General features: G+C 45.7%; 1 protein-coding gene across 5 annotated transcripts in view; it reads left to right on the top strand.

Moving 5' to 3' along the window:
* Positions 1-17990, top strand: part of GFRA1 (GDNF family receptor alpha 1) — a 231454-nt gene that overhangs the window by 198846 nt on the left and 14618 nt on the right. For all 5 annotated transcript variants that reach the window (XM_070780905.1, XM_019953075.2, XM_070780903.1 and 2 more), the window contains one exon: positions 1681-1862. In XM_070780905.1, the coding sequence (XP_070637006.1) occupies positions 1681-1862 (182 nt within the window). The remainder of the gene's footprint in view (positions 1-1680; positions 1863-17990) is intronic.

The following is a 17990-nucleotide window of genomic DNA, read 5'->3' as shown; positions in this document are numbered from 1 at the left end:
CCCTGGGAAGGGAAGGTCCCCTGAAGAAGGGAATGGCAACCCACTCCAGTAGTCTTACCTGGAGAACCGCATAGACAGAGAAGCCTGGCAGGCTACAGTTCATAGGGTCGCAAGGAGTCAGACATGACTTAGCAACTGAACAGCAACAGTGTATTGTATACTTCCTCTGTTTGCCTCCTCAACCAGAATATAGCCTCCAGGAGGACAGGGACTTCTCTGTCGTGTTGGTGTCGTTCGTCCCCTGCTGATTCTCAGCACAGAACGGTGCCTGGCACTTAGTAGGTATTCCATTGACACCTGAATGACTGAGTGAGCAAGTGGACAGTCTTCCCAAATGACAAGGCAAACATGCTGGAAATCACAGTTCCAACAAATGACGTGGGTCTCCTGAATCTACGTGCCTTAACGGGACAAAGGAAGGTTTTGTTTTATTGTTGTAGTCCGGGGTCATTGAAGGAAACTGGTTGCCCAAGTACCACCTTCTTTACCCTCCACCCACCCGTTAAGCTCTGTAACCCAGCCGGGAGCTCAAGAAGCATTGATATTAATTTGAAGCTGTTTCCTACAGACTAAAAAATGTAAAGTTTTCAAAAACAAGCTTCCAATTTGCTGAACTTCAAGGATAACAATTTTAGAACAAAATGTCACTTCTGAGAGGAAGATTAGGCTTAAATTATTCTGTCTCGTATATCGAAAAATGCCAGCTAAGAGTCATATATTAACAATTTGCACATTCAGGTCCCAAATGGAAGAGTTTGATTTCTTATACAATGAATATGAAATAAAAAAAAAATTCCTAAATCCAGGCCAAATCCCTGAGGACCTGATTAAAACCTGTTTTTTATTCATCTCGGGGAGGGGAACAACACACAACCAATTTACTCTTGCCATAAAAAACAATCTAATCCCATGAAATTGTAATAAGCTTTTAAAGTTTTACATTTTAAACTTTTCATTTAAGCAGGGCTGCACCTTCCTAATTATGCAGATTTTGTTCAGAAGACTGGGAGCAGAAAGGAAAAAAATAATCTTGCTTACATTTTCATGATATATTATTGATGAGGTTTGGGATATATTTTTCTTTTAAAGAAATCGGTTGTGTTTATACTTTGAGCAATGCCGAGCTCATAGTAGGTGCTCTTTGGTAGCAGATCACTTTTTTTTTTTTTTGCTGTTTGATTTCACTGCCTGCTGAATTCGTATGAATGCTACTGAGTCACCCCAGTCTCATAATTAGGGATGTGGTACTTACTAATTAGCTTGCCTTTAGTATAAAATTTTGACACAAGCATTTTTTTGAAAGATGGAACAGTGATTATGATCCCAAATAGCAGATCTGAGGCTATTTTGAGTCACGTTTCAAAAGACTTGACTGATGGATGTTTCAGGGAAAGGATCTTATTCAGTACTTGGTACCTGAAGAGGGACATGGTAAATATTTGTTGCACTTACAGAGCATAGCTAAGTGTCCAGTTCAGGGTTTAATGAGTGAATTGATTTTAGAGCACCTGACCCATGGCTGGCTCTCAGTGTGTAGGGGGTGGATGGATGGATGGGTTTTGCTTAGAGAAGTCCAGTGCTCTCATCAGAATTTCTAGTGTGCCTCTCTGGCTTCACGTATCCTGTCTGTTACATTTGCCGCTTGACTTTGAAATTGGATTTCCTCCTGTTTTACTGCAGAAAATGCAATTCAAGCCTTTGGCAATGGCTCGGATGTGACTGTGTGGCAGCCAGCCCTCCCAGTTCAGACCACCACTGCCACCACCACCACAGCCTTCCGGGTCAAGAACAAGCCCCTGGGGCCAGCAGGCTCTGAGAATGAAATCCCCACTCATGTTTTACCACCTTGTGCAAACTTACAGGTAAGAGAAGAGGCCCGAACTCTCCGTCGGCTCGGTCTTCTGGGTGGGGACGCAGACTCGTTTTCTGAAATGCGTTGAGAGATGGTTGGAAAGAGATAGAATGCTGCTCAGGTTTAAATCTTAAAAGTGCATTTTAACCACAAGAGGTGAAGATCATGATGTACTGTAGAGTGGAGAGACAGATGGCCTCTGGGACCAACTCTGCCATTTACGAGGCGTGGGCCTTTGGTCCAAGCAGTAAAATGAGGGGCTTGGGCAGATGAATCCTTAAGCTTTCTGTTTGCGAAGTGGTAGATTTGAGCTGGCTATTTGTTTATTTAGTATGCTTTTCAGTGTTCTGTCCAAAGCAGCAGCATACAGAAAAGGAAGAAGGAACTCTTGGCTTTCTAAAAAGAATTTTTTTTAATTTTATACAACTGTTAAAGGTTACTCTCCATTTACAGCTATTACAGAATAGTGTCTATATTCCCTGTGTTGTATAATACATCCTTGAACCTATCTTCTACCCAGCAGTTTGTGCCTCCCACTCCTGTATTGCCCCCCCCCAACCCTTCTCTCTACTTATAACCTCTAGTTTATTCTTTCTGTCCATGAGTCTGCTTTGTTTTTGTTATATTCACAAATTTATTGTATCTTTTAGATTCCACATATAAGTGGTATACAGTATTTGTCTTCTTCTGTCTGACTTATTTCACTTAGTATAATGCCTTCCAGGGTCATCCGTGTTGCTGCAAATGGCAAAGTTCCATTCTTTTTAATGGCTGAGTAGTTGTCCGTTGTGTGTGGGTGTATCTTCTTTATCCATTCATCTGTTGATGGACACTTAGTCTGCTTTCGTGTCTTGGCTACTGTAAACAATGCTTCTGTGAACATTGGGGTGCAGGTATCTTTTCAAATTAGCATTTTGTTTTCCTTGTATATATACCCAGGAGTGGAACTGCAGACTCATGTGATAGCTCTGTCTTTAGTTTTTTTTGAGAAACCTCCCATACTGTTTTCCACAGTGGCCATACGGACTTACATTCCCAGCAGCAGTACTCAAGAATCCCCTTTTCCCACATCCTCCACATGTTGTCCGTGTCCTTGTTGATGATAGCCATGCTGACAGGTGTGAGATGATATCTCCTTGTGGTTTTTATCTGCATTTCCTCTTTGGAAAAATGTGTATTCAGTTCTTCTGCCCATTTGTTAATTGGGTTGTTTATTTCTTTGATGTTATGTTGTATGAACTGTTTATATGTGCTGGATATTAATCCCTTATCAGTCATATCACTTGGCAAATATTTTCTCCCATTCAGAGGATTGTCTTGGGAGCCCTTGGCTCTGTCTCCATCACTAGCATTTAGACTCAATGTGGAGTATTTAACTGTGTCTAAAGCTATACCAGAGACAGTGTTATTAGTGAAGTATTAAGGCAAATGTAGCATCCTGGACAGCTTCATTCTTCAGGAAGCACAAGAAGATACTCTTTCGTTTGAGTTGCTGTGAAACACTGCACTGAAAGCCCCTCGCGTGAACAGAATCCAGTGAAAATGGCCCAGAGGCTTCTTTGGGGTTGAGGCAGATCTCTAAGGGCCAGGACCACAGTGACCTACGAATGGTCATTTCCTGACTTTAGTCAAAGCAGAGTGCCTATTCTGCCTTTTTATTTTTTTCATCATAATGAGTATTCAGCTATTTGGGAACCTCTTCATATCCTCGCCAAGGATTTCCACACACCTCACCTCCTCGGATACTACCCTCCTGGGGGCTGGGGGAGGGATGGTATGATTGTGCTCTTACTGCAGCGTTGTCCACCCTGTTCTTTCATCAGAGGATGTGGGGCTCAGTGAGGGGACACTTCGGCTCGAGCCCACAGAGCTGGCAAGTCATGGAACCGGCCCTGGAATCCAGAGGCTTGTGTTCTTTCCACGGTTCCTCCTGGATGTGAGAGGCAGTGTTGACCACATGGCGACTGCTGCCTCCTGCCATGCTAGGGGAAGGGACATGTGCCAAGCACAGTGCTGTCCCTTCAGCCTTGTCACAGAAACATGTCCTCCCACCTCTCCACCACCCCCGCCCGGGGCCCCACCGAGATCCCCCTCACCAGAACACTTACCAGAAACTTCTCTGCGAATACCTTCTCGACTCACCGCCTCGTCTGTTCCCTAGGAAGTATGGGGGCAGTTTTTCTTTTTTTCTGTTTTACACTATTTATTCACTTATTTGGCTATGCTGGGTCTTAGTTGTGGCACATGGGATCCTTCATTGTGGCGCTCAGGCTCCTTGCTAGTTCTTCTCTCTAGTGCAGTCCTCAGGCTGAGTTGCCCTGCTGCATGTGGGATTTTCATTTCCTGAAATGGGTCAGGGATCAAACCTGCGTCCCCTGCATTGGAAGGCAGATTCATAATCACTGGACCACCAGTGAGGTCCCGGGGGCAGTTTTTCTCCTTCTGCTTTGCTTGCTATCTTCTCGCCCCAACACTGCCCTCTTCTTCTTAGATATCCCACCTGCCATTCAGCTGAGCTATGTTTCTGTTCTCGTCCTCCTGGGTCCCTACCAACATCACACTCTCTAATGCACTCACACAGAAGACTAAGGAGAAGGTGGGTGGGAAGGCATCCAGGGTCAACCAGATGTTCTTCATACTTCTAAAGCATTTCCTGAGCTGTCCCCATCTTCAAAGCACCATGCATAAAATGCCAGAAGTAGGAGGAGGCTTGGGGAATACTGCGGCATCTAACCACCCTGCAGCAGAGCCCTGCAGTTCAGGGAGGGGAAGCCGCTTGCACCAAGTCACCAGCTGGTTAGAGATGTGTCTAGAAGCAGATGTAGCACCACAGAGCAGTCTCTTCTTTCTCTGTGGCCAAGCCTCAGTGTCCTGCTTCCTCCTAGGTCAGCCTTCAGTTCTTATCGGGTCCGCTCAGACTCCAGCATCAATAAAGACTGGTGGCCAGATGAGGACAGGACCCTGTTATAATGAGGTGATAACAGTGGCCAGAGGTGGTTCCTGACCACAGGAAGAGGCAAAGCTCTGGCTGCAGCAGAAACAGGTTCTTCTCTGCTCGTGTCTAAGTACATGGAGCTTGACGGCAGAGGCAGTGTCCAGCCTGCTTATTAACCTCCTTTGGTGTTCTGGAAACTTCATGGAGGTGGGCATTCAAAACTGAAATTCTGTCCTCTGTGAATGTACAAATAGTAGGCAAGATGCAGCTGGTCAGTGTCTTTGGAAGTTCAGACTCTGTGAATAGGTGGCATCTCAGAAGAATAGTCATTTTGGAAGCTCCTTGAAATCAGTTTTTCCCCATGGGAGAGCAGTCTGCCAGACATGAGGAGGTGTTCTTCTCTGCATCTCCCTGCCCGCCCCCACCCCACCAGGTCATCTGTCCTCTGCTTTTTGGGGTGTGGTGCTTGGTCTGGCCACCAGTATTTACCTCCATCTAGATCTGCTCGACCATCTCCCCTGTAAGGGGAACCCTATACCAAGGCAGGGTTTCCCTGACAACGTCAGGGGATCCATGAGATCTATTCCCAAGAAATAGCCTTTCCTTCTCCTATATTAGTGGTAGGGACTCTGCCTCATAAACAGAGGGACAAAGTACAATTAAAGCGTGATGTTTCTCTCAGGATTGCCATTTAACTTCTCAGCAGAGTGGGGCAGTGGAGACGGGGGAATACAGAGGAAGCGGGGGGACAGCTATACCTCTCTTCCTGATGACACACGCACAATCCACCCACCTGGGAGCTAAACAGCATTTTACTTCTAGGGAGCTCTTAAGGGTTCCACGAAACCTCACCTTACCTCCTAAGATGACTCCCTATCAGAGCTCATTTTTACACATGTGAGGCAAGGGGTGAGGGCTTGGGTTTTGCAGTCAAGCATGTGTGCAGACCCACACTCTCATCCTCACCAACGCTGTGACCTCTCCAAGCCTCCACTTCCTCATCTACAAAATGCTAGGACTTCTTTGGAGAAGGAAATGGTAACCCACTCCAGTATTCTTGCCTGAGAAATCCCATGCACAGAGGAACCTGGCCAGCTGCAGTCCACGAGGTTGCAAAGAGTCAGACTTCCTAGCTGCTAGATTGAGAGGATTAAATGGTGGTAATTTTTCATTGCCTGGGGTAGAGTAAATGTTCCAGAATGTCACATGTGATGCTTAATCCCAAGTCAGCTGGCCATTTAGTCCCTTTGCAAGAGATGGATGGTGGCATTGTGCTTTGCTTGGGGTGTTACACTGGGGAACGGTGGCGTGAGTTAGCACTAACAGTTGTAGAGTGAGTTTCATTTTGTGAAACATTTCACATGCATTGTGCTTTTTAGTCCTCACAGCATCCCACAGTCAGGTATGGTAGTCATCCTTCTCTTTTACAAATGAGGCAACTGAGGCAGGGACATGCTAGGAACTTAACTGAGATCCCACAGTAATTCTTTGGTGGGGCTAAGATGTCTGACTCCGAGGCCAGTGCACGTTCACCTTGCTCCATGACCTGGGCTCTTTCTTTGAATTAGGACTGGATAGAGAGGAAAAAGTAAAAAATAGAAAAAGAGGTCATGCAGTATTTGTCTGTGTCTGGCTTATTTCACTTAGCATAATGTCCTCTAGGTTCATGATCTCATTTATATGTGGAATCTAAAAAAGTTGAACTGTTTAAAGCAGAGACTAGAATGGTGGTTACCAGGGGCTAAGAGTGGGGAAAATGGGAAGATGCTGGTTATAGGGTACAAACTTTCAGACATGCAAGATGAACAAGATCTGGATATATATAGCATGGCGACAGTACTTAGCAATGCCATATTACATGCTTGAAATTGCTTAGAGAATACATGTTAGTTGTTCTTACCCCGCCCCACGCCCAAAACTGCTAACTATGTCAGGTGTGTAATAATATGTTACTCAGCTTGACTGCTGTAAGCCTTTCACAGTGTATGAAAGTGAAAGTGTTAGTTGCTCATTTGTGTCTGACTCTTTGGGACCCTATGGACTGTAGCCCACCAAACTTCTCTGCCCATGTGATTCTCCAGGCAAGAATACTGGAGTGGGTAGCCATTCCCTTCTCCAGGAGATCTTCCAGGCCCAACTATCATACCTAGGTCTTTTGCATTGCAGGCAGATTCTTTATCATCTGAGCCACCAAGGAAGCCCCCAATATACACATATATTGAAACATCAAGTTGTATGCCTGAAGTCAATACAATTTTTATTTGTCAGTTATACCTCCATAAAGCTATAGCAGGGTAGGGAGGATAGAAAAAAAGGAAAGGAGAAGCTGGATTTGACAGACCCATGTGTCCCAGTGCTTCCTGAAGGCAGCAGTTCGAATGATGGAAAAAACAGAAAGCTCATGCTTTAGGCAGGGATGTTTCAAGACTAAATCCCAGGAGAGAGAGTATAAAGGAAAGACAAAGTTTGCCAGTGAAACTTCTTGCAGCTTGATGATCTCTTTAAAATGACCTACATTAAGAATGGTTGAAAGAATCAGTGGAAGCCAGAGGATCGGGAGGGATGAGTGACTGATGAGAAATGGGACTTAGCCCATGAGAACGTGGTCCCTGGCGTTGATTTAGGACTCCTGCTTCAACATAGGGCTCCCAGGAGACTCATTCTTCCCATCTGTCCTTCCTTTGCCTGCCTGGCTGTCTTCAGACAAATTACCATTTGCCAGGGGGTCCTAGAAATATCTTAGCATGGCGTTTGTCCCAGTGCATGTGTCATTACTCAGAATAGAACTGACTTAAACCAGCTTGGGATCCATTGGTAACAGATTTGGAGAAAGTCAACTATCTTTGGCAGCTTTAAAGTTCACTTCCCTTGAGAAGCACCCTCTTGTAATATTTTTAAATATACAATAATATGAGAAAACTCGGAGGGACTTGGGTTTCTGTCTTAACATTTGAGATAGATTTCCCCCTTGGAAGGGAAGAAATAAGAATAAACATTTTCAAAAGTCGGTTTCAAAGTGTAATTATCAACAAACCAAACACAATTCTGTTTGAGGAAAAGAGTAGCTTTGGGTGTGGTGTGCATAGGGCTCATCTGCAGTTCCTATGAAAGGCTCAGCTTTAAAAAAAGCAAAATTGATTGATTAGTATAAAATGTCATAGAAACATCCAAGAGCTAACCCCCTGAGGTGATAAAATACCAGGTTTTGGGTAACCAGCCAAGCTCCCATGTCAGGATTAATTGGCAGGCATATTAGTAACAAGCGTGACACAGGCTGTGCTATTGTTGGCATATCCCTTTGACTTGTACAAAGTGGTCACATGATAAAGAAACATTAAAAATCCTACCAATTATTTCATCTTCTGTGCATTTGAGTGGCCTGGGAGCTGGAAAAAGCTCAGCATATTTAAATCAAATGGACTGTACTTGTCACTTATTTAAAGTAAATATCTTTTGGAAGTGTAGGTGTTAGAAAAAAATCTCTACTTTGCATTGTTGAACATCACTTAACTCTGGTGGCTTAAAGTGACAACCTCTTAAAGTAGCCTTTTTTTCGGCCCTAGCTTACAACGATCAAATAAGACTGTACAGATTGGGGGATATAGCCTTGGGACTAGTGCTGAGGATCCTTGAGAAATCTTCACTGCCTCTGTCCCTTTTCTTGGAAGGGGATGTGATGTGTGATTGAGAGAAGAAAATCTGATAGGTGGGGACACACCCTCAGAGCCAAAGCTGCAGGATGGAGGTCAGGTGGTTGTGGGCACTTGGTGGGGACTCTTGGGAACACGGCTAGTGACATCCAAAGTCAGTTTGTTTTTATGAACCAGAAAAACATATCTGTGAGTGAGACATGGAGGGACAGCAGTTGTGCATCTCGGGTTTAAGTCCCCTCCCCTCATCCTAGTGGGACTTTTAAGGCAGCATTCTAGGGGAGGATTCATAAAAGCAACTTTTTCAATCAGAAGGGAGATGTGAGCAGGGTCTAAATGAATAATTTTTGCAAGAATGCTTATTCCTAAAGTCAGCAATGCAAAGCCTGGCTGTCCCTTCCCCACTTCAACAATCGTGTCATTTTCTTTGGCAGTCAGACTGTGCTAGCCCTGAGAAGGACTGTGCTGGCCCTCTGTGGGCCACGAGGGCAAAGACTTTGAGGTGGGCATTTTTTTTCTGGAGCAGACCACCTGGATTCAGTTGATTTCAGGCTAGGTCTGCACCTGCCTGGCCGCTCAGCACAGTCCCTTCTCTTGGCCGAGTACAGTTTGGAGTTTATAGAAATATGCTGGGCGCTTGAATGTTGTTGTTTAGTCATTAAGTTGTGTTCAACTCTTTGCAAACCCATGGACTGCAGCCCAGGTTCCTCTGTCCATGGGATTTTCAGGCAAGAACCCTGGAGGGGTTGCCATTTCCTTCCCCCGGGAATCTTCCCAACCCAGGGATCTAACCCACGTCTCCTGCATGGGCAGGCGGATTCTTTACCACTGAGCCACCAGGGAAGCCCCTTGTTTGCTGTAGCACAACATTTACAGATTGGTAGTAGGGGCAGGAAAGTGAAAAGTGAAAATGAAAGTCGCTCAGTCATGTCCAACTCTTTGTGACCCCATGGACTATACAGTCCATGGAATTCTCTAGGCCAAAATACTGGAGCAGGTAGCCATTCCCTTCTCCAGGGGATCTTCCCAACCCAGGGATCAAACCCAGGTCTCCCACATTGCAGGTGGATTCTTTACCAGCTGAGCCACCAGGAAAGCCCAGTAGGGGCAGGGGGTGATGCAATTTGGCTGTCTTTAACCTCTGCATATAACCTCTTTAACTCATACATATTAGAATGTTTGAATATTGAATATTAGAATATTGCAAAAATCTCTATCTGAAAGAAGATCTTCCATCTTGGAAAAACAGCATGCCTTACCCTTCCATTGCCCCAGTACTTCATCAGACCTTAAACAAAGTCCATCTGCCCGGATAGGGCCAGACCAGACCAGAAATGATTTTGAAGCTCTTCCCAGACAGGCCAAACCCCAAAAGTCTCAATATGGCAAGAAGGCAATTATCCAACCCTGCTAAATACCCAGGACTCTGCTGGCTGTGACCAGTGAAAATTTTAAGTGTTGAGTTTTAAAAGGAAAGCTGCCAGTGGGTGTTCTGTAAATCATTTGTGCCAGCAGACTGACCCCATTATGTCAGCTAATCCTGGAAATACAGGAGGTAAATTTAAATCTTCTAGCATGAAGCACTTAATCAATATTCTAAATGTTTTCCTTGCAATTTATGCTAGCAGAGCAATGGGGTGCTTTGGCGTCCCGTTAATCTTCTGGAGAAGAGGCGCTGGAGAGCAAGGCCAGGGTGGTGGGGTTTTGCACAGGCTGACTGCTGGGAGAGATGCTTATTCCACACTCAGTCCCTTGCATGGCGGACTTGTCCCCTGGACTCATGCCATGCTTGCCAGTGGTTAGAGCTGCCTTGCAGGTGCCTCCTTTTCAGCCTGTGGTTGGCAGCCTAAGAGTTGCTTTGCTGGGAGGAGCACCAGCTTTGGAGTTGGTTGAACTTGAGTGAGATTCCTAGTCACTTCCCATTGCTCTCTGCCCTGGGGCATATTTCTTACTGTCTCTAAATGTCTCCTGTAAGTTATCACCCACCTCTGAGGTTTGTTGTGAGGATTAGAGAACCAGTGCCACTATGCAGAGGGCTCAGCGTGACTAGCCAGCCCTCTGCACTTGGAGGTGGCCGCTGTTACCATGATTGATGAGCTTTAGCTCTGGATCTTGGAGCCATACAGGAAGGTTGTTCTCTGGTTTGGGCTGGGGGTGAGGGGGACATGGATGAGGAAAGATGGAGCCCTTTAGGTTTTGCCTCCTTAACTTGTAAGAAGGGTTTGAACCTCATGATACCCTGCTGCTTTCTCTATGTGGTCATTGTAGGATGTCCCAAGGAAGGAGGGGAAGGGAAGGAATATTCTATGGACAGCCGGCCAAGAAGAAAAGGAAACCCAAGGCAATAAAGAAAGGACCTGGGATTAGAACTGTTTGAAGCTCCATCCCTCCATGCCCAGGAGTCTCATGAGAGAACTGCCTAAAAGCAGATTCTCGGGGCTGTGAACTTGGAGCTGTGACAGTAGTCAGGTCTTGGTCCAGCCTGGGTGTCAGAGTAGGACTGTCTGCCCTAGGCCGTCGCCACATCTCCTTAACTAGTGCTGACACTGGGAAGAGGTGACACGCTGGTAAAAAGGAAGCACTCTTATTTGCTAAAAAGATAGTGTTTGAGAGCTAACCCTGCCTCTTAGCCTCAAAGACTAGGAGTTTGCAGTCTTTCCTGTTTCTGCATTCCACCAGCACTCTTATTTGCCTAATATTTATCTTTAAACTCAATGTCTATTAATAGGTATACCGTTAATAACATTTGTGAAACCAGAGTCAATGCAATAGCTCTCTATATTAAAAAAAATCATTATATATATTAAAGTAATAAAAATGTTTTTATGCTACTAAATAATGTCCCATATGCAAGTGGTTCCCAAACCCCACTTTAGGAAACATTAAAATCTATTCATATGACAGATCCTAGAGCTATTTTCTTTGGTAACTTGCATCACCTCTGCTTTTTATGGTTTTGTATTAATAAAGCAAATATGCAAATGGTTCTCTCGGCGGGTCAAGAACTATTCTAAGCACATTGAATAAATATATTTATATGCTATATGATGCTGGAAAAGATTGGGGGCAGGAGGAGAAGAGGGTGACTGAGGATGACATAGTTGGATGGAATTATTGATTCAATGGACATGAGTTTTAGCAAACTCCAGGAGATGGTAAAGGACTAGGAAGCCTGACATGCTGCATTCTGTGGGGTCACAAATGGTCGGACATGACTGAGCAGCTGAACAACAATATGTATGTGTGCATATATATATATGTATGTATATAAACTCATTCAATTTTGATAGTAACTTCATGAGGTTACTACTGTTATGATTCCCGTTTTTCAGATGATAGACCTGAGACACAGAGAGGCTTGATCAGGAGAAGAGAAATTGAGCAGCAGCCTATTTCTCCTCTGTGCCTTTTTAACTGGCTATACTGTACAATACGTAAATCAGAACATTTTACCTTTTTGTTTCTGGATAACATTTTTCATTCAGTAGAGACTAAATCAGTCCCTAAATTCTTGTTGAACATCTGGCAGATTGAGGTGCCAGACTGGTTCATAAACCAGCATAAAGAAAGGTAATGATGCTTATTCTGATGCCAACTGGTGTCCTGCGGTACAACTCAATTCCAACGCTAGCCCCCTGAGTTAGCACAGATGCTACAGGTTAAGCGCACGGTCCCAACAAGACTGCCCACTTCAGATGCCAGCCAAACTTCAGGGGTCTCCAGGCCACCTGCTTTTCTGACCAACTGGCTAAAAATTCAGTCGTGGAAACTTCCGTAAAGGCTGTTCAGTGACCTCTTGGCTGTGAACGGAAGAGTTCTGTAGGTCAGGCTTACTCAGTTCCAGCCCTATTAACCTGTTGGCCTGGTAATGCTCTGTTGTGGGGGTTGCCCTATGCCTGGTAGGTTGTTGAGCAACACCCCCGGGCCTCTGCCTTCTAGATGCCGGGAGCCCCTTTCCCCAACTGTGACAACCAAAAGTGGACCCACACACCTAGCAAATGTCCCCAGCAGGACATACTCACCCCTGGTGGGGGACCACTCAGGCGGCTCAGTGGTAAAGAATCCACCTGCCAGTGTGGGAGACACAGAAGACTCAGGTTCGATCCCTGGGTCAGGAAGACCCCCTGGAGGATCTTCAGTATTCCTGTATTCCTGGAATACAGTATTCCTGCCTGAAGAATCCCATAGACAGAGGAGCCTGGCGATCTGCAGTCCACAGGGTCGCAAAGAATCAGACACAAATGAGCATACACACTCGCCCAGGAAATGAGGGCTGCTTCAAAAGCCCTCTTTCTGCTAATATGGGAGATGGCGGTATGTGAGAGTCTTTTCGGGTTTCTTGTGTGTGGTGAGGAACATCAGGAGATGGAAGAGCAGACGGGTGCGTTGGACCAAATCTTTCTAAGTTGTGCCAGCAAGAGCAACGAAAAGGGGCTCTTGTGACCACCACATGCCCAATTTGTGACACTTAACTCCCCCAAGGCCACACTCGCCTCAGAGTGAGGCCCGTGATAGAGTCCTAAGCGGTGTTAACAGAAGTATTTGACCTGCTTCTCATCATTCAGGGACCCGCAGGTGACTGCGGCCTTCGGGCCTCCTCTGAGGCCTCAGCCCCTCTGAGTGATAATTTCACCCAGCCAGCATCCCAGATAAGTGACACATCAAAAGACTTTTACTCTGCAACCAGATTGGATAGAAGTGTTTAGACCAAACTGCAGTTGGGTTTCTCCTGCGTGGACTTTGAGGCTGGGGGAGTTTTAGGAAGGGCTGGGACCCACTGGGATCATGAGGCCAGTACCAGACGGATCAGCACTGAGCCCTCAGCACATGTGCTGAATCTAGATAAATGTGACTTCTGGGTGCCATTTCCCGGGCCTTCTGTTTAAGAAAACAGTCTTGGTGCGGTATGTTATTTGTGGTGCTTGGTTTATGGTTTCTGTGAGGCTGCCGTCATTTCTGTGTAATACACAGTGTTTTCTAGCACCCACTGTTGTTTCATGTGTCATAAAAAAAGAAAAAATCCAAATTTTTGCTGCACCTGGAGTTTCCTTTGCAGAATGCTCTCCTGCTCAGACGGAGTTTATGTCCTGGGAGAAATGAGCTGCGGGGAGTTGGAAGGGTGGGGGTGGTCTTCCCTTAGCAGAAGCAGGAAACCTCAGGGCCCCCCACCCGCTGCGGCCCCTGGGTTCCCCCAGCAGCCTGGTGACAGAGCTCGGGATCAGACTGCCAAGTGGCCCCAGGGCCTGTGTGATGGGCCCAGCTACTCACAGCGTGGAGACTGACAGTGACCTCCTGGGACTTAATCTTCCCGGCTTCAGGTGCCAGAATCCACCCACGGTAGCCCCGGGAGGAAATAGGCTTTTGTTGTAAAAACGCTTTTGGAAATAACTGCTTGTAGAGCGTTTTCAAAGCCCTTCATCCAGGAGAGTGCTTGAATTCAGAGTTCAGAATTGGGGAGGACTCTGTTAAGGCTGCCATACAATCCAGCATGCCAGAATGCATTTTCAACTGTGTAGTCAAAGCCTATTGGAAATGGAAGCTTTCAGGGTAAAACAGGTACCAAAACACAGGAATTTCATCTCGGAGCCTAGGCTTCCTAGTAGGTGCGTATGCACATCACCCTGTCGCCCAGAGTGCAGCGTCATGCCTTTGTTCATTTGCTGGGGCAGCCTTAACAAAGTACCGTAGACTCAGCGGGTAAGACAACAGAAATGTATTGAGTAGGGAACCCGAACAAACTTTTTGGCCAACGCAGTCATTCCCACAGTGTTGAAGGCTGGAAGTCCAACGTCAAGGTGTCAACAGGTTTGGTTTCTCTGGAGGCTTCTCTCCTTGGCTTGTAAATACGTTTCCTTCTTGCTGTGTCCTTACTCTGTGTGTGCACACCCTGGAGTCTGTGTGTCCAAATTTCCGTTTTGTATAAGGATGCCAGTCAGACTGGGTGAGGGGCCACCCTAATGGCCTCATTTTAACTTAGTATCTCTTTAAAGACCCTGTCTCCATCCACTGTCACCTATGTGACCACCCCACCGATAGTCATATCCTGAGATCACTGAAGGTTAGGAATTCAATGTATGAATTTTTGAGCCTGTAACATAACACAGATGGCAGGTACTCAGCAACAAAACATTTGGCATTTTAAAAACCTCACCTATGGAGTGACTTTAAGGGGAGAAGTTTGCTGTTACCATAAGCAGTTCTTCAATCCCCAGGGCTCTGCTCAGTGTCCCCTGTGTAGCCTTTGAACATGAGAGGCTCTGACTGTTGGTGGTTCTGTGGTTGAAGGAATATGGGGAGAGGAAAGGCACCTCCCTAGGGGACCAGCTCTCCTGAGAAGCCTACAAACATCAGGTGTTGTCTGCCGTGCTGAATCAGATGCTATCAGATTTTGGGCTTCTGCAAACTTAATTCAAGTAATGATTTCTTTGTGATTGGCATATTTGCATGGTAGCTGACTTCAGTTCAACATATTGTTGGAATCCACAATACTGTAATTTAAGATTATTTTATCAGCAGTAAAGGGTTTTATAATTCATTTAAAAAGTTGTAATGGGCTTGAGCATCTTCAGTATAGTTTAATAATATAGCATTTTATAGCTGGCTGTAAAATTTCAGATTATGATTTTAGCAATTGCGCAATTCTATTTTATAGTTTAATAATTGTTCAAATGAAGGAGAGTGTAAAGTTCCTAAAAACCAATTTAATGACTGAGAAAAATAGCCTTTATCCAAATCTATTGTACACCTTTAATGAACCCAGATGTCACCTTCTCAACAAAGGCAGATCGCGACATCTATTTTTCTCAGCCACAAAGCCCTGCAAATTAAGCGCACAGAGTACACTATCTCTGAGTTATAATTTTCCCCTTTTTCCCTCTTAAATCCCTAATCTCCTAGAGCTGGAATAAGCCTGTGGCCCCCACGGGGTGAATGGCAGCCAGGCCAGTAAAGTTTCAGTAGGAACAGGGAGTGAATTGGCTTTCTCAAATAGCCCCTTGATCTCACCACTTCAACCCCAACTCTTAACTCTAAGAAGTTCAGAACTCTAAGAACTCTATGAAGTCTTGTGTAAATGCCTCCAGATAACCCCCTACTTCACCATTCTGTGGTGTGAGTGGCAACATGGGGAGCCCTACATTATTACATTGCTCTGCTGTGCTTGGTTGCTCAGTCATGTCCAACTCTTGGTGACCCCGTGGACTGTAGCCTGCCATGCCCTCCTCCAGGGGATCTTCCCAAACCAGGGATCGAACCCATGTCTCCCACATTGCAGGCAGATTCTTTACCATCTGAGCCACCAGGGAAGCCCACATGATCATACAGTTGTACACTATTGTTGTTGTTCAGTTGCTCAGTCTGTCCGACTCTTTGCAACCCCATGGACTTTAGCACACCAGGCTTCCCTGTCCTTCACTATCTCCCGGAGTTCGCTCAGACTCATGTCTGTTGAGTTGATGATGCCATCCAACCATCTCATCCTCTGCCGCCTCCTTCTCCTCCTGTCCTCAATCTTTCCTGACATCATGGTCATTTCTAGTGCATCGGCTCTTCATATCAGGTGGCCAAAGTATTGGAGCTTCAGCTTCAGCATCAGTCTTTCCAATGAATATTCAGGATTGATTTCCTCATTACACATAATAAAAGTGTTGACATATGATGTCAGGGAGAAGGCGTTGTGTCATGTTATCATTGGAATTATAGTTCGTGTTATTGTATTTCTGGGGTTTTCCAGGGTATATCGTCCCACCACTAAATCAGTAGATAAGAGGTCCTGGGCCAGGTACCCAAACCCGGTAACCATGGAGCATGCAGAGCATACCTTGGGAATACAGTCCCAGAATCCTTGGGTGCAGTGTGTTTCTCTGGGGTTGTGAGGGGGGTGGAGCTCTGGCTCAGAGCCCTGTTTCTGTTACAGAGAAATGGCATCAATCAGAGGAAGCCCTGTGTGGCTGGAATCCTTTCTCTCTGAGATGCAATCTGAGGACTTGGGCCCCACAGCCTGTTTCTACTCTGTTATAAGCAGCCTTGTCTGTGAACAGTGGGGAGGCTGACTCTGAACCGCCCACCTGAGAAGTAAAAAGGGAGTGGTCATCCACAGTGACTGCAGCCGTCTCCTGCATCCCCTGGAGATGATGCAGCCTTAGCTCCTTTTCTGTCTCACACTCAGGGCTCTAGTTGACTGTTGTTGTTTAGTCCCCGAGTCATGTCCAACTCTTTTGCAACCCCATGGACTGTAGCCCACCAGGCTTCTCTGTCCATGGGATTTCCCAGGCAAGAATACTGGAGTGGGGTTGCCATTTCCTTCTCCAGGGAATCTTCCTGACCCAGGGATCAAACCCGCATCTCCTGCGTTGGCCCACAGAGTCTTTACCAAGGAGCCACCAGGGAAGCCCTGCTCTAGATGACACACCCTTCTTAGTCAGCTCCAGAGAATTTCTATTTGAAATTTGATGTTGCTTAGGAGCAACATAAGGCTGTCCATTATCCAATCGCATTTGGATATCTTTTGCCGGGTCAGGGTCATCTCAGCATTGATGCCACAGCTGAAGGGCATTCTTGCTGCCCAGGGACAGGCATGTGCTCCAGGCTTCAGCTGCTATCTGCACTTATTCCCCACCCCAGCACTTGACAACCCCTATGTTATATCAGGGGAGGGTATCACTTAGTAATTCTGGATTCCTTTGGAGAGTCAAGGCAATGCCACCATTTGTTTTTCTCCAAAACCAAGTTCACTTTCAGGTAATGTACCTCGAGCCTTGACCGTGCCGATGCTGGACAAGGGATCATGCAGATAGTATATCAAGAGTGGCATGGTTGTTTCTCAAAGTTGCTTTTTTAGGAAAAAGAGGCCATGTGCTTCGAAGTAGAAAATACTGAAGGACCAGACTTCTTGCTGCAATAAAACCGGGCCTTCCTGTGGACTGCGGCAGACAGTAGTTTCAGCTCCTCAGTCCTTGGATTCATTGTCTGTAATATGGGGGAAATGTGCAGACCACCTGGGAGGGTTGTGATAATTAAGCAAATTAAAATTCTTAAGCATAGTAACTGAGCCTCCAGCACAGTAACCGTTTATATCATTATTTTATCCTCTTGGTTCATCTTTGCTGACCATGAGACAGAAGGAGCCTCTATGGAGGGACCATTCAGTGACTTTTATCCCAGAATAATCTGGGAAATGAACGTGGGCATTGTACAGGGTGTGGACCCTGTGGGAGTAGGTGTCAAGTTGAAATAATTTCATATGGTCACTCATTTATGATGTGTTCTCCTAAACTTTTTTTTTTTTTGCTACTTTTCTCAAAAAGGGAGAATAACCACTTAAGGATGGGGAGGGGAAGAGTAGGCCCCCTCAGTGCATTCTGGGAAAAGCTATCAGGCCACCAGCCCCTGTGGTCCAGAGGGCAGTGAGGCCGGCCCATCAAAGGGATAGTAATTCAGCAGTTGGACAATTGCTTAACCCAATTGCTGGGTAATAAACATGCTTAATAAAAAGGAATAGGACGTCTGTACCATCTTGGCTATAAATATGTTCTCTTGTTCTGGGGAACCTACA

This window comes from Bos indicus, chromosome 26, assembly GCF_029378745.1.
Source record: "Bos indicus isolate NIAB-ARS_2022 breed Sahiwal x Tharparkar chromosome 26, NIAB-ARS_B.indTharparkar_mat_pri_1.0, whole genome shotgun sequence".
NCBI classification, from domain to species: Eukaryota; Metazoa; Chordata; class Mammalia; order Artiodactyla; family Bovidae; genus Bos; species Bos indicus.
The sequence above is the reverse complement of the archived record's forward strand: the minus strand, read 5'-3'. Positions and strand labels throughout refer to the sequence as shown.